At 53.6% G+C, this 13,637-nt stretch overlaps 2 protein-coding genes across 3 annotated transcripts; one reads left to right on the forward strand and one right to left on the reverse strand.

Moving 5' to 3' along the window:
* The first annotated feature begins 7 nt into the window (after positions 1–7).
* On the forward strand, positions 8–6,570 carry TFPT (TCF3 fusion partner). Of its 2 annotated transcripts, none has more exons than XM_030847924.3 (6): positions 8–434; positions 943–1,201; positions 4,080–4,150; positions 5,656–5,725; positions 5,810–6,028; positions 6,419–6,570. In XM_030847924.3, the coding sequence occupies exons 1-6, from the start codon at positions 412–414 to the stop codon at positions 6,536–6,538; spliced, it is 762 nt and encodes a 253-aa protein (XP_030703784.2). In that variant the 5' UTR covers positions 8–411; the 3' UTR covers positions 6,539–6,570. The 2 variants fall into 2 exon arrangements, with proteins under 2 accessions (XP_030703784.2, XP_060145648.1); XM_060289665.2 differs by lacking the exon at positions 8–434 and adding an exon at positions 463–641.
* Positions 6,571–6,631: 61 nt separating this feature from the next.
* Positions 6,632–9,584, reverse strand: NDUFA3 (NADH:ubiquinone oxidoreductase subunit A3). Its single transcript, XM_030847928.2, has 4 exons — positions 9,455–9,584; positions 9,162–9,236; positions 7,312–7,389; positions 6,632–6,785 (listed from the first exon to the last, which is right to left on the reverse strand). Exons 1-4 carry the CDS (start codon positions 9,567–9,569, stop codon positions 6,694–6,696), a joined length of 360 nt encoding a protein of 119 aa, XP_030703788.1. The 5' UTR covers positions 9,570–9,584; the 3' UTR covers positions 6,632–6,693.
* Positions 9,585–13,637: the final 4,053 nt, after the last annotated feature.

The following is a 13,637-nucleotide window of genomic DNA, read 5'->3' on the forward strand; positions in this document are numbered from 1 at the left end:
TTGGAACAACAACTTTATTAGCACCTGCCGCTAGGCGGAGAAGGGATGATCCGGAGAGAAGAGGCGCTTTATCCGGCCCACGCCCGTTGTGGACTGAACCTGATAAGCGGAGAATCGCCATAATCTGACGACAGGGTGTCAAGACAAGAATAAAGTCGAGGGCAACTCAGACCACTGGTGGAGGAGTTCGACGAGAAAGCAAGGCTTTCAGCCAGGAGTCGAGGTGGAGGTGGAGGGGTTGGGGAGCGGAGCCGGAAATAGGAAACTACAGCTCCCAGAAGGCGTAGCGGCAAAGGTCCCGGATGCTGGGGTCGTGAAGCCTGATGGGAAAGGTAGTTTTGCGAGCGACTTAACCTAGAGGTTAGCGAGGTTGGAAGTTCTGAGGCCCGGGGACCCCGGAGTCGGAGAGAGATGGAACTGGAGCAGAGAGAAGGGTGAGTGGATTTGGGGAAAACTACGAATCCCAAAAGACATTGCGGCTGCATAAGAGCGGTCTTCTGCGCGGAGGACTGACGGGGATTGCAGTTCCTGCAACTCCTTTGGCTTATAACTCTTGTAGGGACTGGGGTCCGTACTCGAGCATCCTGGGGGAAAAGGCTACGGGTCTAGACTCCTGGATCTGACAGGCGAGGCGGTTGGAGGTCAGGACTCCTGGGTCTGAGTGAGGGCTTGGGGGGCTTGAACTCCCCGTGGAACTCGGGGAAGAAGGGGCTGGAAGTCTGGACTCCTTGATACTGGGAAGCGGGTGCTGGGGCCCTGGACTCCTGGATCCTGGGAGGAAGGGGTCGGGGCTCGAACTCTTCTGGATCCTGGGAATGGTGGGCTGGGGGCCTCGGACTCCTGCATCAGAGACAGGAGGGGTCTGGGAGTTGGGCTTCTGGTCTGTGGGAGGAGGGACTAAGGGCTAGGTATTCAGGGTCCCTGAACCCACTGACTCTACAGGACCATGGCAGCTGTGGGCTTTGAAGAGTTCTCAGCGCCGCCAGGCTCAGAGTTGGCGCTGCCTCCTTTGTTCGGTGGTCACATCCTGGAGAGCGAGCTTGAGACAGAAGTGGAGTTTGTGTCTGGGGGTCTGGGTGGCTCCGGGCTCCGAGAGCGAGATGAAGAGGAAGAGGCAGCCCGGGGCCGGCGGCGGCGCCAGCGGGAACTAAACCGCAGGAAGTACCAGGCGCTAGGTCGACGCTGCCGGGAGATCGAGCAGGTAGGTGAGTGTGGATTCCCCTGTTTTGGGGTCCCCTGGCCTCTATTACCAATCCTTCCCAGTCTCTGCCTGTCTAGATGCCCAGCCTTCCTTGCCCGGCTGAATGAATTTTCCATTCACTTATTCATTCATTATTATTTAGCACCTATTATATGTCAGGCACTGTGCAAGGCACCTTGGAGAGATGTCTCCTCTAGGAGCATCATCTGACAACCCAGATCAGCTCACTGATGTTTCACAGGTGCCTCTCTTGCTGCCCACCTATCAAACTTTTCAAATCTCCCATACCCTTGACATCATTCGCTCCTGTCCTGTGTCCTGCCTCTCAGATCTCTCTGGGGTCCTTCTCCTCCCCTCCATCCCCACGCCTCTGCCCAGCCTCAGGTTCTTTCTGCTGAATCACTGCATTAGCCTCCTTGTTGAGAATGAGGATGGAGCAGTAAGCAGGGCCCAGATCTTGAAAGGCCACAAACACCAGAGCAAGAGCTTTGGATTTTTTTTTTTTTTTTTTTTGTGAGAGTGATGGGGAGCTATCAAAAGGTTTCAAACAGGGGAGGGACAGGGTCAGTGCTTGAGACTCTCTGAATTTGGCTGGACTCTTTTGCTAGGGCCGCTGTATCAAGAACCACAAACTGATGGCTAAGTAATAGAAATGTACTGCCTCACGGTTCTGGAGACTAGAAGTCTGGGATCAAGGTGTCAGCGGGGTTGGTTCATCCGGAGGGCTGTGAGGGAGAATCTGTTATCTGTTCTAGGCATCCTCCCTAGCTTCTGGTGGTTTGCTGGAGATCTTTTGTGTTCCTTGCTTGTAGATCTCTGCTTTCATCTTCCCGTGCTTGTGTGTGTGTGTATATCCCAATTTCTTTTAATAAGGATGCCACCAGTCATATTGGGTTAAGGCCAATCACCTCATTTAACTTGATTACCTTTGTGAAGACCCTGTGTCCAAATACGGTCACATTCTGAGGCACTGGGAGTTAGGACTCCAACACACCTTTTTTGGGGGGACACCATCCAACCTGTAACAACGCTGGTGGGGGAGTTCTGGAAGGGGGCTGGTGTAGTGGCCCAGGCAGGAGAGGAGAAGGCTTGAGCTAGGGTAGAAGTCAAGGAGAGGGAGAGAGAGAGACGACTTAGAGAACTAATAAGGAGGTGAGGTTTGAATCAAGTCTTAGATTAAGTAGGAACACGTCAAGCTGGAGGGAAAGGTACGTTTAGGACTCTGTGTGGCGTAGGGCTTACTCAGGATTGGAGAGCTGTCTGGTCTGATGGGGACGCTGGGGAGGGGACTCGAATGCCAGGCTGAGGGCAGTGGGCTTGGAGCAGGTCAGCTCCAGGCATTGAAGTATATTCCCCTGAAGCTGCACAGAGGCTGCACCTATGCGTACCCTGTGGCCAGCTGTCCCAGTCCTCCCTACGGACCCAGCAGACAGACATACAGACACACACCTGATGACAGTTAACCTGATGACGTCCCTAGCAGTACTGTTTGGTGTTTTTTGTTTTGGTTTGTTTGTTTGTGTGGCCTGTGGGATCTGAGTTCCCCAACCAGGGATCAAACTTGCGTCCCCTGCAGTGGGAGCGTGGAGTCTTAACCGCTGGACCACCAGGGAAGTCCCTGCAGCACTCTGTAATATGGTTTTATGTACGTGTTAATATAAACTTACATAATATACATAAACCAGATACTATGTATCTTTTACCAGGTAGCTTTTGCCTCCGCTTCATCCTTCAGCTCACCCCAACCTCTCTTCTCTCCATGACCACTCCTCTCTCTTCTCCCCCCACCACCCCGTGATTTCACGACTCCTCACGTCACTGTGTGTTCACAGGGTCTGACAGCAAGGGTGGTGCTGTCAGAGCAAGCACTCTCACCTGTGAGCACCCACTGCGTGCCAGGCCTGCTCTGGGGGCTTTACGCAGGGACATCTGGGAACTCTTTCAGCGCCCCCCAAGCAGCAAGCATCCTGAGCCCTTTTTAACAGATGGATGCTGGGGTCCAAAGAGACTCAACCATTTGCTCAAATGGAGTTGCATTTGAGCCTCTGCTCTTAGCTCCCCCGTCCCCCGCCAGGAATACGTTGTTATTATTCTCCTTTTACCAGTGCAGAAACCTGAGGCTCAGAGAAGTTAAGTAACTTGCCCTAGGTCACAGAGCTGAGAAGTGGCAGGCTGGGATTCAAACCCAGGTCTTTCTGACGCAGGAGCAGAACATACTCCTTCACGCTTGGGCACACATCTCCTCTGATGACCTTAACTAAAGCGGCCACCTCCTGCCCTTATCTCCAGCATATCTACCAGTTTGGTGTCCTTCAAGCACTTTATCACTAGGTGAAGTCATTTGTTTAACAGTATTTAGGGAGCACCCCCTCTGCCAGGGTCTGCTCAAGGCACCGGGGACAGAGGCACAAATCCTGGTCCTTTGGGGCTTCTGTTCTGTTGGGGGAGACGCAGAGTGAGAACACTGCATAGAGAGAGGCTATAGGCAATGGAAAAGTGGAGCTGAGAGGGCGGGGGGGGGGGACGCTGTGGTGTGGGAAGTGGGGGAGGGGCTGCTGCAATTAACGAGAGGTCTGAGCAGGTAGCCTTTGAGTGCAGCCTTTGAGAGAGCTAGGCAGGCACCTGGGCAAGAGCACGTGGAAAGCCCCCAGGACAGGACGGTGTCAGGGGACTCAAGCGTGAGCTTGGAGGCCAGTGTGAGCGGCGTGGATGAGGGAGAGAAGCAAGAGAGGCAATGAGAAGGGGAAAGGAGCAGACACAGCGGGCCCTGGGGGCCCCGGGATGGCCCCGGGCCAGTCGCCCTCCAGCGGGGCCCCGTTCACCACGTGTTGAGCATGCGGAATCCGGCTGACCTGTGTTTCCTCCCACCTCCCCGCAGGTGAACGAGCGGGTCCTGAACAGGCTCCATCAGGTACAGAGGATAACTCGGAGACTCCAGCAGGAGCGGAGGTAACCCCTTGCACACCTGCTCTGGGCCTGCATCGCTTGCCTCTGCTCCCCAACCCCTGTCACCACCACCTTGGGCCTTGGAAGGAAGCTGAGCCCTGGGCCTTGGGGGAGAGGTGTGCTCCCTTTGTATGGAATGCAGCAGAAGGCAGGAGACCAGACTTAGGGTCACGGACTCAGCTTCGAGCGCCGTTCTGCTGTGTGACTCAGGGCCAGCCACGTCCCCTCTCTGAGCCCCAGTTCCCCGTCAACTAAGGGTTAACACTGAGATCACAAGGCTGCTGAGGGTTAAATGGGAGCCCAAGGGGACGAGCTCAGCTGAGCCTCCCGCCTCGGTTCACCGCGACCCGGATGGGGAGTGAGCTCTGGGGCCGGCCCGCCACTCCACTGGGTCCCCACCTCCGTGAAACGTGGAGAACAGGCCTTATGACAAGAGTCTCCATGATGCCGAGACCCCCGGTCAGTCCTCGGCCCTCCACTTACCTGACCCAGTGGATACACCCTCTTCTTTGAAGCACTTTCTTGGCCAGGTCACTCATCTGCCTCAGTTTCCCCTCCTCCCGGCCGTTGATTCTTGCCTGTTTGCTGGTTCATTCACTTCCCCAAACCCTGAACCTGCAGTAGCCAGGGCTCAGCTCCTGGGTCCTCCTCTTGTCCACACCTGTGCTGTCCAGGATGCCAGCTGCAGGTGGTGACTTTATTTTACATTGAAGTGGAATTTTAACATTCATTAAAATAAATTTCAATTCATTCAAATGAAATTGAAAATTCAGTTCCTCAGTGGTCACAGGCCAAGTTTATTAAGACGAAGTGAAATTGGAAATTCACTCCCTCAGTTGCACGAGCCTCATTTCATGTGCTTGGTAGCCATGTGGTTCGATTTTCATCTGAATTAACTAAAATCAAGCGAAATTTAAAATTCCCATTCCTCAGTCACTCTCGCCACGTGGCAGGCGCTCGAGGATGGTGACAGATGATCAGTGGCTTCCGTGGTGGATAGCACAGAGAGGACACCTGATACCTACTTGTAGAATAAGAGACTGTGCGCGTGAAACGCTCCACCCAGGCGCTGGCTTACGGGGACCATCTAATCAGAGCTTAAAACAAACAAAAAACCGAAAAGCTTTTAGAAGCAGGCGTGGGGAAGAGCAGGCAGCATCACCAGTGAGAGTGCTCCGGGCCCGCCTCCCAGGGAGTAATGAAAATAATAACTTACGTTTGACCGTTTACAAGCCGAGTACTGCAGAGCTGTCATCAAGCTGCAGTGTCGTGGTCAGCGGGCCGCCCAGTGGGGTTGTCACCTCCAGATTACAGAGCAGGAGCGGAGGTGCAGGTCACCTGGTCCTGCCCAGAGCCCCACTGGCTGTCTCAAGTGCTTGCCACCCGGGTGTCTCAGACCTTCTGGGTCCAGGACAGCCTTGGCTTCAGTCAGAGCTGGGCTGTCGTGGGCCCCCTTCCCAACCGCCAGAAGATAAAGCTGCCCCCCGGCGGCTTCTCTCCGGCCGCAGGTTCCTCATGAGAGTGCTGGACTCCTACGGTGATGACTACCGCGCCAGCCAGTTCACCATCGTGCTGGAGGTGAGTGCGATGCGGTCACGGGTGGGCTGGGAGAAGCGGGAGCCCAGGACGCAGCCTTCACGCGCCCACCTCCCTGTCTGCCAGGACGAGGGCAGCCAGGGCACAGACGCCCCCACCCCAGGCAACGCCGAGAACGAGCCTCCAGAGAAAGAGGGGCTGTCCCCGCCTAGAAGGACGCCTGCACCCCCAGAACCTGGCAGCCCGGCCCCTGGCGAGGGGCCCAGCGGGCGGAAGAGGCGGCGAGCACCCCGGGACGGCCGCCGAGTGGGAGCTGCGCTGACTCCAGAACTGGCCCCGGTGCAGGTGGGGGCAGCCTGGAGTCCAGGGGTCCACAGGGCGGGACTGGGGCTCCTGGGCTTCCCTGCTGCGCTGCGGGGGGGCGGGGCCGGGCCCTGCAAGGCTGGGAGAGCTGGAAGGCTTGGACAGGGCTGGTGTTGGCCGGGGAAGGAGAAAGCATTGTAAGACGCCAGGCAAGGGGCTTGTGTGGAGGCAAGGAAGGTGTGGAGGCGGCTCTGGGGAGAAGAAAAGATAACCGGGGAGGATCGTTGGCAGAGGAGGGAGAGAAGGCAGGGGAGGGCGGTGACACTGCAGGGGATGCCGGGACTTCTGGTGAGGTGCACAGAGGACGCCGTCTGGCCTGGGAAAGAACAGCGAGGCCGGGGCCCTTCTCACGCCTGTTCTCATCTCCCCCAGATTAAGGTCGAGGAAGACTTCGGCTTTGAAGCGGACGAGGCCCTAGACTCCAGCTGGGTTTCTCGGGGGCCGGACAAGCTGCTGCCCTACCCCACCCTAGCCAGCCCCGCCTTTGACTGACCCCACCCCCACCCCAGTAAACCAGCCCCTACACTCGCCTCGGCCGCTGTCCACTGCTTCCACCTGCAGCCGCACACACTCAGACGCTGGGTGTGGTTTTCACATTTTTATTGGGGGCTGTCAGGGAGAGGGCCTCTCCCTGTCAATGGAGGAGCTCACAGTTTCTTCAGCCACTCCAAGCTTGGGCCCTGGGGGTCCTGCGGGTGGCTGGGCACATCAGGCATGTTCCCATCGTCTCGGAGGGGCACTGTGGGACAGGAGGGTGGGCCACTGAGACGAGCAGATCGCTGGAGGCCCACAGAGAAGGGCAGGCCTGTCAGCTTACTTTCAAAGAGGGAAACGGGACCCCGGGGAGAGAGAAGAGAGAGTAAGGATCAGAAAATCAGAGATGCAGGGAAGTGGGGAGATAGAGACCTAGAGACGTGGGAAACCAGAACGATGGATACAGAAAGGAGACCCAGAGAAAGACCCAACAGACACAAGGAAGCAGAACAGAGACCTGGAGAGGTGGAGACCCAGGAAGACAAAACTCCAGAAAGCAACAGAGATTGCGAACCCGGACAAAGACAGAAATCTGGAACCATGACAGAAACTCAAAGTGCAAAAACAGACAAAGCGAATTTTACGGCATGTGGATTATATCTGTTGAAGGAAAAAAAGAGAGTCCAGACCGCACTGCAGAATCTTGGATCCCTGCAGAGGAAAGACCTGCCCATCATCATTCCACTCCCAGCCCAGCAAGGTCCAAGGCTGCTGCCCTGGCTCCCACTCACCTGGGTAGTTGTAGGGTGTGGCCTCATTGATCATGATGGAGTACTTGACGTAGGGGCTGAGGGCAGGCAGAATTATAGCTGCGGAGAGACACAGGGGTGAGGCCCAGGGGAAGGAGGTGGCGGCGGGGACCGTAGCTGAGCCTTTTCAAGATGGGGGTCAAGTGCATGCGGGGAGGGGAGGAGGGGGGTCCAGCGCCTCCAGGAGGCCCCTTGGCACCCTGGGAGCCCCGTACATCAGCAGAAGGGTTTATAAGACTTTTTTTTTTTGGAAGTGAGGGTGGAAGCCAAGCATCCAGAGACTTGTGGGATCTAGAAGACACAGGAAGGAAGAAAGGGTTGGTCACAGAATGAGCGCATTTGAGTCATGGAGCACATTAAGGGGTGTGGGTCGGGGGTTCCTGGGAACGTTACAGAGAAATCATGAACTGTTACAAACTGAGGAGAAGGTTTTGTACAAAAAACAGTCATTGTGAAATTACAGTCCACCTGGGGTAGGAGCAGGGAGTCATGGCGGGTGGGGCAGGGCATGTAAAGGAATATTCTGGGTCAGTGCTGTCCGACATAAATATGAGAGACATGTATGTAATTTTTCATTTTCTAATAACCACATAAAAGTTAAAACATACAGGGATTCCCTGGTGGCGCAGTGGTTAAGAATCCGCCTGCCAATGCAGGGGACGTGGGTTCGAGCCCTGGTCCGGGAAGACCCTACATGCTGCAGAGCAACTAAGCCCGTGCGCCACAACTACTGAGCCTGTGAGCCACAACTACTGAGCCCTCGTGCCGTAACTACTGAAGCCCGTGCGCCCAGAGCCCGTGCTCTGCAACAAGAGAAGCCACCGCAATGAGAAGCCGGCGCACCACAACAAAGAGTAGACCCCGCTCGCCGCAACTAGAGAAGAGCTGCGTGCAGCAACAAAGACCCAAGGCAGCCAAAAGTAAATAAATAAATTTATAAAAAAAAGTTAAAACATACAAATTAAAAGATAAATTTAACCTGGTATACCCAAGGCATTTCAACATATCCTCGGCATAAAAGACATTGATATTTTATATACGCTTTGTTATACAAAGTCTTTGAAATCCGGTGTATGCTTTACATCAGGGTAACATGTACCATCTCAATTCATACTGGCCCCATTTCAAGTGCTCAGTGGCCCATGCGACCCGTGGCTGCCGTGTGGGACAACTGTGTTCTAGAACCTCACTCAGTGTGTGGCCTGCCAACCAGCAGTATTGACAAGACCTGGGAACGTGTTAGAAATGCAGCATCCCCAGACCCACCCCAGACCTACGGAAACAGAACCTGTATTTCACCAAGACCCACAGCATTACCTTGAAATCTGAGTAGCCCAGTTCTACAGCTGAGGTTCTCAATCGCAGAAGCACGTTAGAATCACTGGGGGATTTTCACAAGACACAAGATTCCCTAGTCCCACCTCCACCCCACCCAATTCAATTCAGAATCTGGGGGGGGGGGATGAGGGTGAAAGGGGAGGATAAGGACATTACTTTTCATTTATTTTTTTTTTTTTAGCTATTATAATGCACAGCTAGGGTTGACAACCTCTTCTTTAAAGGGATTCTGGACCTCTTGGGTGGGTGTGTACGGGGTGGGGAGCGATGGGGTGGTGGAGGAGTCATAATACAAGGGGTGGGGGGGTTGGCATACAAGTGGGGACACGGAACGTTGAGGGCGGCGGTCGGGCCTCGGGGATACAGGATGGAACGATGGTGGGGGGGGCGATGGAGCACTGGTGAGGGGCAGTGGGACCTCTAGGGGGTGGAGGAGATAAAGCCGGGACGCCGATTGGGGGTGATGCACTTTCGCGCCTGGGGCACTCACGCACCGAGACCCCCGATGGTGAGGGATGCCACTAGCACCGGCTCCTTGGCCCAGACATTCCTGAGAAAGGCGGCGATTCCTGGAAGGGTGGGCGAGGAGGGTCACCCCTGCAGGTGATGCCCCCGGTGACCTCTACCCCTCTCGCGCCACCCCCGCCCTGGAGGAGCTCCCTCGTGACCTCTGCGACCCCTCCGGCCCGGACCCCACCGCCTCCACGGGGGCTCCGTCTTGCCCTACCCCTGGCACCACCCGGGGTTCCCGGTACCATCCCCGCGAGCTGACAGAACCCGCACTTACTCCCGGCCATCTTGGTCTCGGCAACGGCGGCGGCTGCGGCGGCGAGGGCGCGGAGCACTCTGGGAGTCGTGGTCCCTGGGCACGGCCTCCGCAGTCGGAGTCCGCGCGTGCTCATTGGCGCAGAACAGCAATCCCAGGCGGCGGCGGGGGTGCGGAGCACTCTGGGAGTTGTGGTCCTGGCCCGCTAGCCTCCACGGGCTAAATCCGCGCGTGCGCACTGGCGCAGAACAGCGGTCCTAGACGATGGCTGCGGGGGAAAGAGGTGATGCTGCAGATTTCAGCGCAAACCTGTCTTGGCGCACCTGCCGCCGCTCTCTTCTTTTCTCTCCGCCTAGAAAGTCGTTCCAGAGGAGTAACTTTCAGTCCTCCTACTGCGGCCCAGCTAAGGCGGAATGCATCAGTCCTCATTTTATAGTTTACTTATGAGAGCCCATTTTACAGATGGGCAAACGGAGGCTGGGAGAGGACGAATCACCAATTTGAGGTATCAGCTTAAAATCAGTTCGTCCTGCAAGCCCTAAGTCTCATCCCAGAAGGGTTAGGGACCTTCTGTATACTCTCACAGTGCCCTATGTGACCTCCATTATAGCGTACATCATTTTGTTCTGTTTTAACTAACCTGGTCGGAATCTGCCTTTCCATCAGGCTGGGAGCTACTTGAGCACTGTAATGGGGTCTGACTCCCTTCTGTGCCCCTTTCCCCCAACCGTGTAGCACAGGGTCTGGCACATAATAGGTGCTAATTTTTTTTTCCAAAGTTTAATGAACAGTTATGACTGCGCCCTCTCCCAACTTTTTCCACAGCACCATGGGGCTGTGACACAGTCACCCAGGGGCCCCCACCTCGCTCCTTCCTTCCTTCAATAGGGCTCTGGCTTCCTGATGTTGCCTCATTTCCTGGTAGGGGGGAGGGCACAGCCAAGCCCTGGCTCCTGTTCCTGCTCCAGCCGAGAACTGCCCACCATGGCCCTGGTGATGAATCTGCAGCTGCTGACTCTCTGTGAGACACCCCACCCCCTTCTCCCTGGGCCCCTGGCTGGGCTGGGGTCTCCCTGAGGGCAGGTGCAGGGTGATCCGGAGGCACGAGCTGAGGGTTTGGAATTCTAGGCCAGAATAACAGGACTGGGGCTCAGACCCCTGGGTCCTAAGGCAAGAGGACCCAGGGGTCCTGAATTCCTGGGTTCCTGGAAGAGGAGGAAGTTGGGGGCAGGATTCTCTAGATCTTGAAGCAGGAGAGGGCTAGGGATCTGAATTCCTGGAGACAGAGAACCTATGGTCCTAGATCTTGATGTGGGAGGGAGATGGAGAAGCCAAGACACCTGGGAAAGAAGGAAACTGGGGGCCCAGACTCCTGCAGCCCAGAGAGGAGAAACTGTGGGCTCAGATTATTATCTCCTCGAAACGGTGGAATCCAAGGGCCTGAACTCTTGGGTGTAGAGGCAAGATGGGCTTGGGTCCAGACTTTTGGGCTCTTGAATAAGTGGGGACTGGAAGTCTGAATTTATGGCTACTGAGGAGAAAGTATGGGCAAGATTTCTGTTTCCCAGAGGATAGAGGGCCTGGGGACTTAGATTCCTGGGTGCTCAATGAGGTGGGGCTGGGAGCAACCGAAGGCTTTGACAAGACCAAACCCCTTCGACCTTCTATAGGGCTGGTGTGTCACGCAGACATCACTCCAACTGGTGAGTAACACTCCGCACCCATTCTCCTGTGTGTTGCTGACACCCCACTTCCAACGACTCAGATTTTATTTTGGTGCCTCCCCTCCCCCCAGATTTCCTTACTTCCCTCCCCCTTCCTTTATTTCTTTCCCTCCTTCCTTCCTCATTCATTTTAGTGACCAGTATAGGTAAGTAGTGAAGATCATGAACTTTGGAGTTAAAGAGACCTAAGCTGGAACCCCGGTTTCACCATCGTATTCATTTATGACCTTGAACAAACCACTGAATGCTGAGACTCAGCTTATTTCTCTGTAAAATGGGCTGTTGTGAGGATTTAATAAAATCACATGCATAAAACCCTTGGCTCAGAGCTTGGCGAAGTGCAGGGCTCGAGAAATAGGATCTCCGGCAATGCCTATTATTCCCCTTTGGAAAGTAGGGTCCTCCACCCTGAAACAGCGCTGGGTTTCTTTCCAGGGTTTCTGATGGGTGAGACCTCTTCTTCCTCTCAATTTCCCTCCATTACACTCCAACTTCAAATAAGAATCACCTGGAGAACCATTACTACCTTAGCTATCAATTTATTTTAATTATTTTTTAAATGTTAAAGCTAACATATATTCATGGTTTTAAAAATTATTATCAAGGGACATATAACAACCTCCTTCTTCCCCTTCCTCATCTTCCTTAAATAATCTCTGAATCCTTATAAAAAATTTCCATGCTTTCAAACACACGTATGTATTTTTGTACTTCTTTTTCTCCCAAAGCAAAACTGATATTTCGTGACTCACATGGTTCTGCATCTTACATTTTTCACTTTGCAATCTCTCTTGGAGACATTTCCATGTCATTAGAGCTAGCTCCACCTTTTTCTCTCTTTTTTAAAGCTGCTGTCTAGCATTTGCCATTGTACGGCTGGATTCTAGTTTACTTGGTCCTCCTGATGCATATTTAGGTTGTTTCCAACCTTTCCCCTCACAATCACTTTTAGATGAGGAAGAGAACGGGGAATCTTACCACCTCGAGCACTTGCAAAGTGATTTACGGGTTTTGACACAGCGTGTCCTTTGTTCGTCACCCATAAATTCTCAGTTTCCAAGATGTCTGTATGGAGATGTGATGCACCTGGTACAGCCTCTCTTTTCTGTTTTCTCTTGTCTGCTTCACTCTACTCAGCCTTCAGGTCTCAGGTTAGATGCTGTTTCCTCTGCAGACCCTTGCCTGACCCATCTGTGCTCCCACAGTGCCTTGTCATACCGTGATTATTTATCACGCTCTGTATTAGCTCTCTCTCCCAGACTAGACCACACGCTCCTGCCAAGAGGGACCAGGTCATTTTATCTCCACATCTCCAGGGCCTGGCACATAGGCGGGCTCAGGAAACACGCACATTCTGACTGGATGACTCTCCATGCTGAGGGCTACGTAAGCAGGCTCCGTATGTGTGTACCCTTTTATGGTGGGCAGAATAATGGTCCCTCGAACATCTGGTATCCCAGTTCCCGGAACCTGTGACTATGGTATACATGGCAAAAGGGACTTAACAGGTGTGATTTAATTAGGAATCATGATATCGGGAGATTATCCTGGATAATTTGGGTGGATGCCACATAATAATTTTAAGAGGGAGGCAAGGGGGTCAGAGTTTGAGAAGGCAATGTGGAGATGGAAGCAGAGGTCAGCGTGATGCAGGACCACAAGCCAAGGGATGCAGGCCCCTCTAGAAGCTGGAAAAGACAGGGAATTGGATTCTCTGCTAGAGACTCCAGAAGCAACACAGCCTGCCGACCTGTTTTGGACTTCTGACCTCCTGCACGGAAAAATAAAACATTTATGTTGCCTTACGCCACTTAGTTTGTGAGAGTTTGTTACCACAGCAATAGAAACATGAACGCTATTAGATACTTTTGTCTACTCTTGTCCCCACGCTGGCTTCCCCCAAGGTCTCATTCATCTGCTTATTGCACATTTATCTAATGGCCACCACGAGCAAGGTACTGTGCTAGGTGCTGGAATTACATGGGGAGTAACAGCAGACATGAACTCTACTCTCTTGAAGCTCACAGAGAAATTTATACTCACCGTCTTGATTAGGGGGCACTTTAACCTGCCGTGACAAATCCCCAAGAAAAAGCTATCTATAATTTTATTTCTCTCTCACTTAATAGTACATAATCAAACAGTCTAGAGCTGTTTATCAACATTTTTGCTTTTATCAACATGTAGCTTTCATATGTAGTTCAGAGCCAGCAAGAAAGGAAAAGGAGGGAGGGAAGGAGAGAGGGAGAGAGAGACAGAGGGAGAGAGAGACAGAGAGACAGAGAGAGAGAGAGAGAGAGAGGGCTCATACAATTATTTTTAAGAGCAGCACCCAGATTTTGAACATGTCTCTGACCAGAACTTACAGGCCAGGTCTAGCTGCAAAAGTGTCTGGGGAGGTGGGGGCATACAGGCTCTAGAGAGCGCCCTTCTAAAAATGGGAGGGGTTTTCTGTTACTTAAAGGAAGAAGGGAAATTTG

Source organism: Globicephala melas, chromosome 19 (genome assembly GCF_963455315.2).
Source record: "Globicephala melas chromosome 19, mGloMel1.2, whole genome shotgun sequence".
NCBI classification, from domain to species: Eukaryota; Metazoa; Chordata; class Mammalia; order Artiodactyla; family Delphinidae; genus Globicephala; species Globicephala melas.

What these genes read in the sequence shown, in the direction of transcription:
- TFPT (XM_030847924.3), top strand. Translation starts at nt 412, where the DNA reads ATGGAACTGGAGCAGAGAGAAGG. An exon ending in GCTGCCGGGAGATCGAGCAG is followed by an intron (nt 1,202 to 4,079) that starts GTAGGTGAGTGT and finishes ACCTCCCCGCAG; the next exon opens with GTGAACGAGCGGGTCCTGAA. An exon ending in CAGAACTGGCCCCGGTGCAG is followed by an intron (nt 6,029 to 6,418) that starts GTGGGGGCAGCC and finishes CATCTCCCCCAG; the next exon opens with ATTAAGGTCGAGGAAGACTT.
- NDUFA3 (XM_030847928.2), bottom strand. Translation starts at nt 9,569, where the DNA reads ATGAGCACGCGCGGACTCCGACTGCGGAGGCCGTGCCCAGGGACCACG. An exon ending in CCTCACCATCGGGGGTCTCG is followed by an intron (nt 7,390 to 9,161) that starts GTGCGTGAGTGC and finishes GTCTCTCCGCAG; the next exon opens with CTATAATTCTGCCTGCCCTC. An exon ending in CACACCCTACAACTACCCAG is followed by an intron (nt 6,786 to 7,311) that starts GTGAGTGGGAGC and finishes CCTGTCCCACAG; the next exon opens with TGCCCCTCCGAGACGATGGG.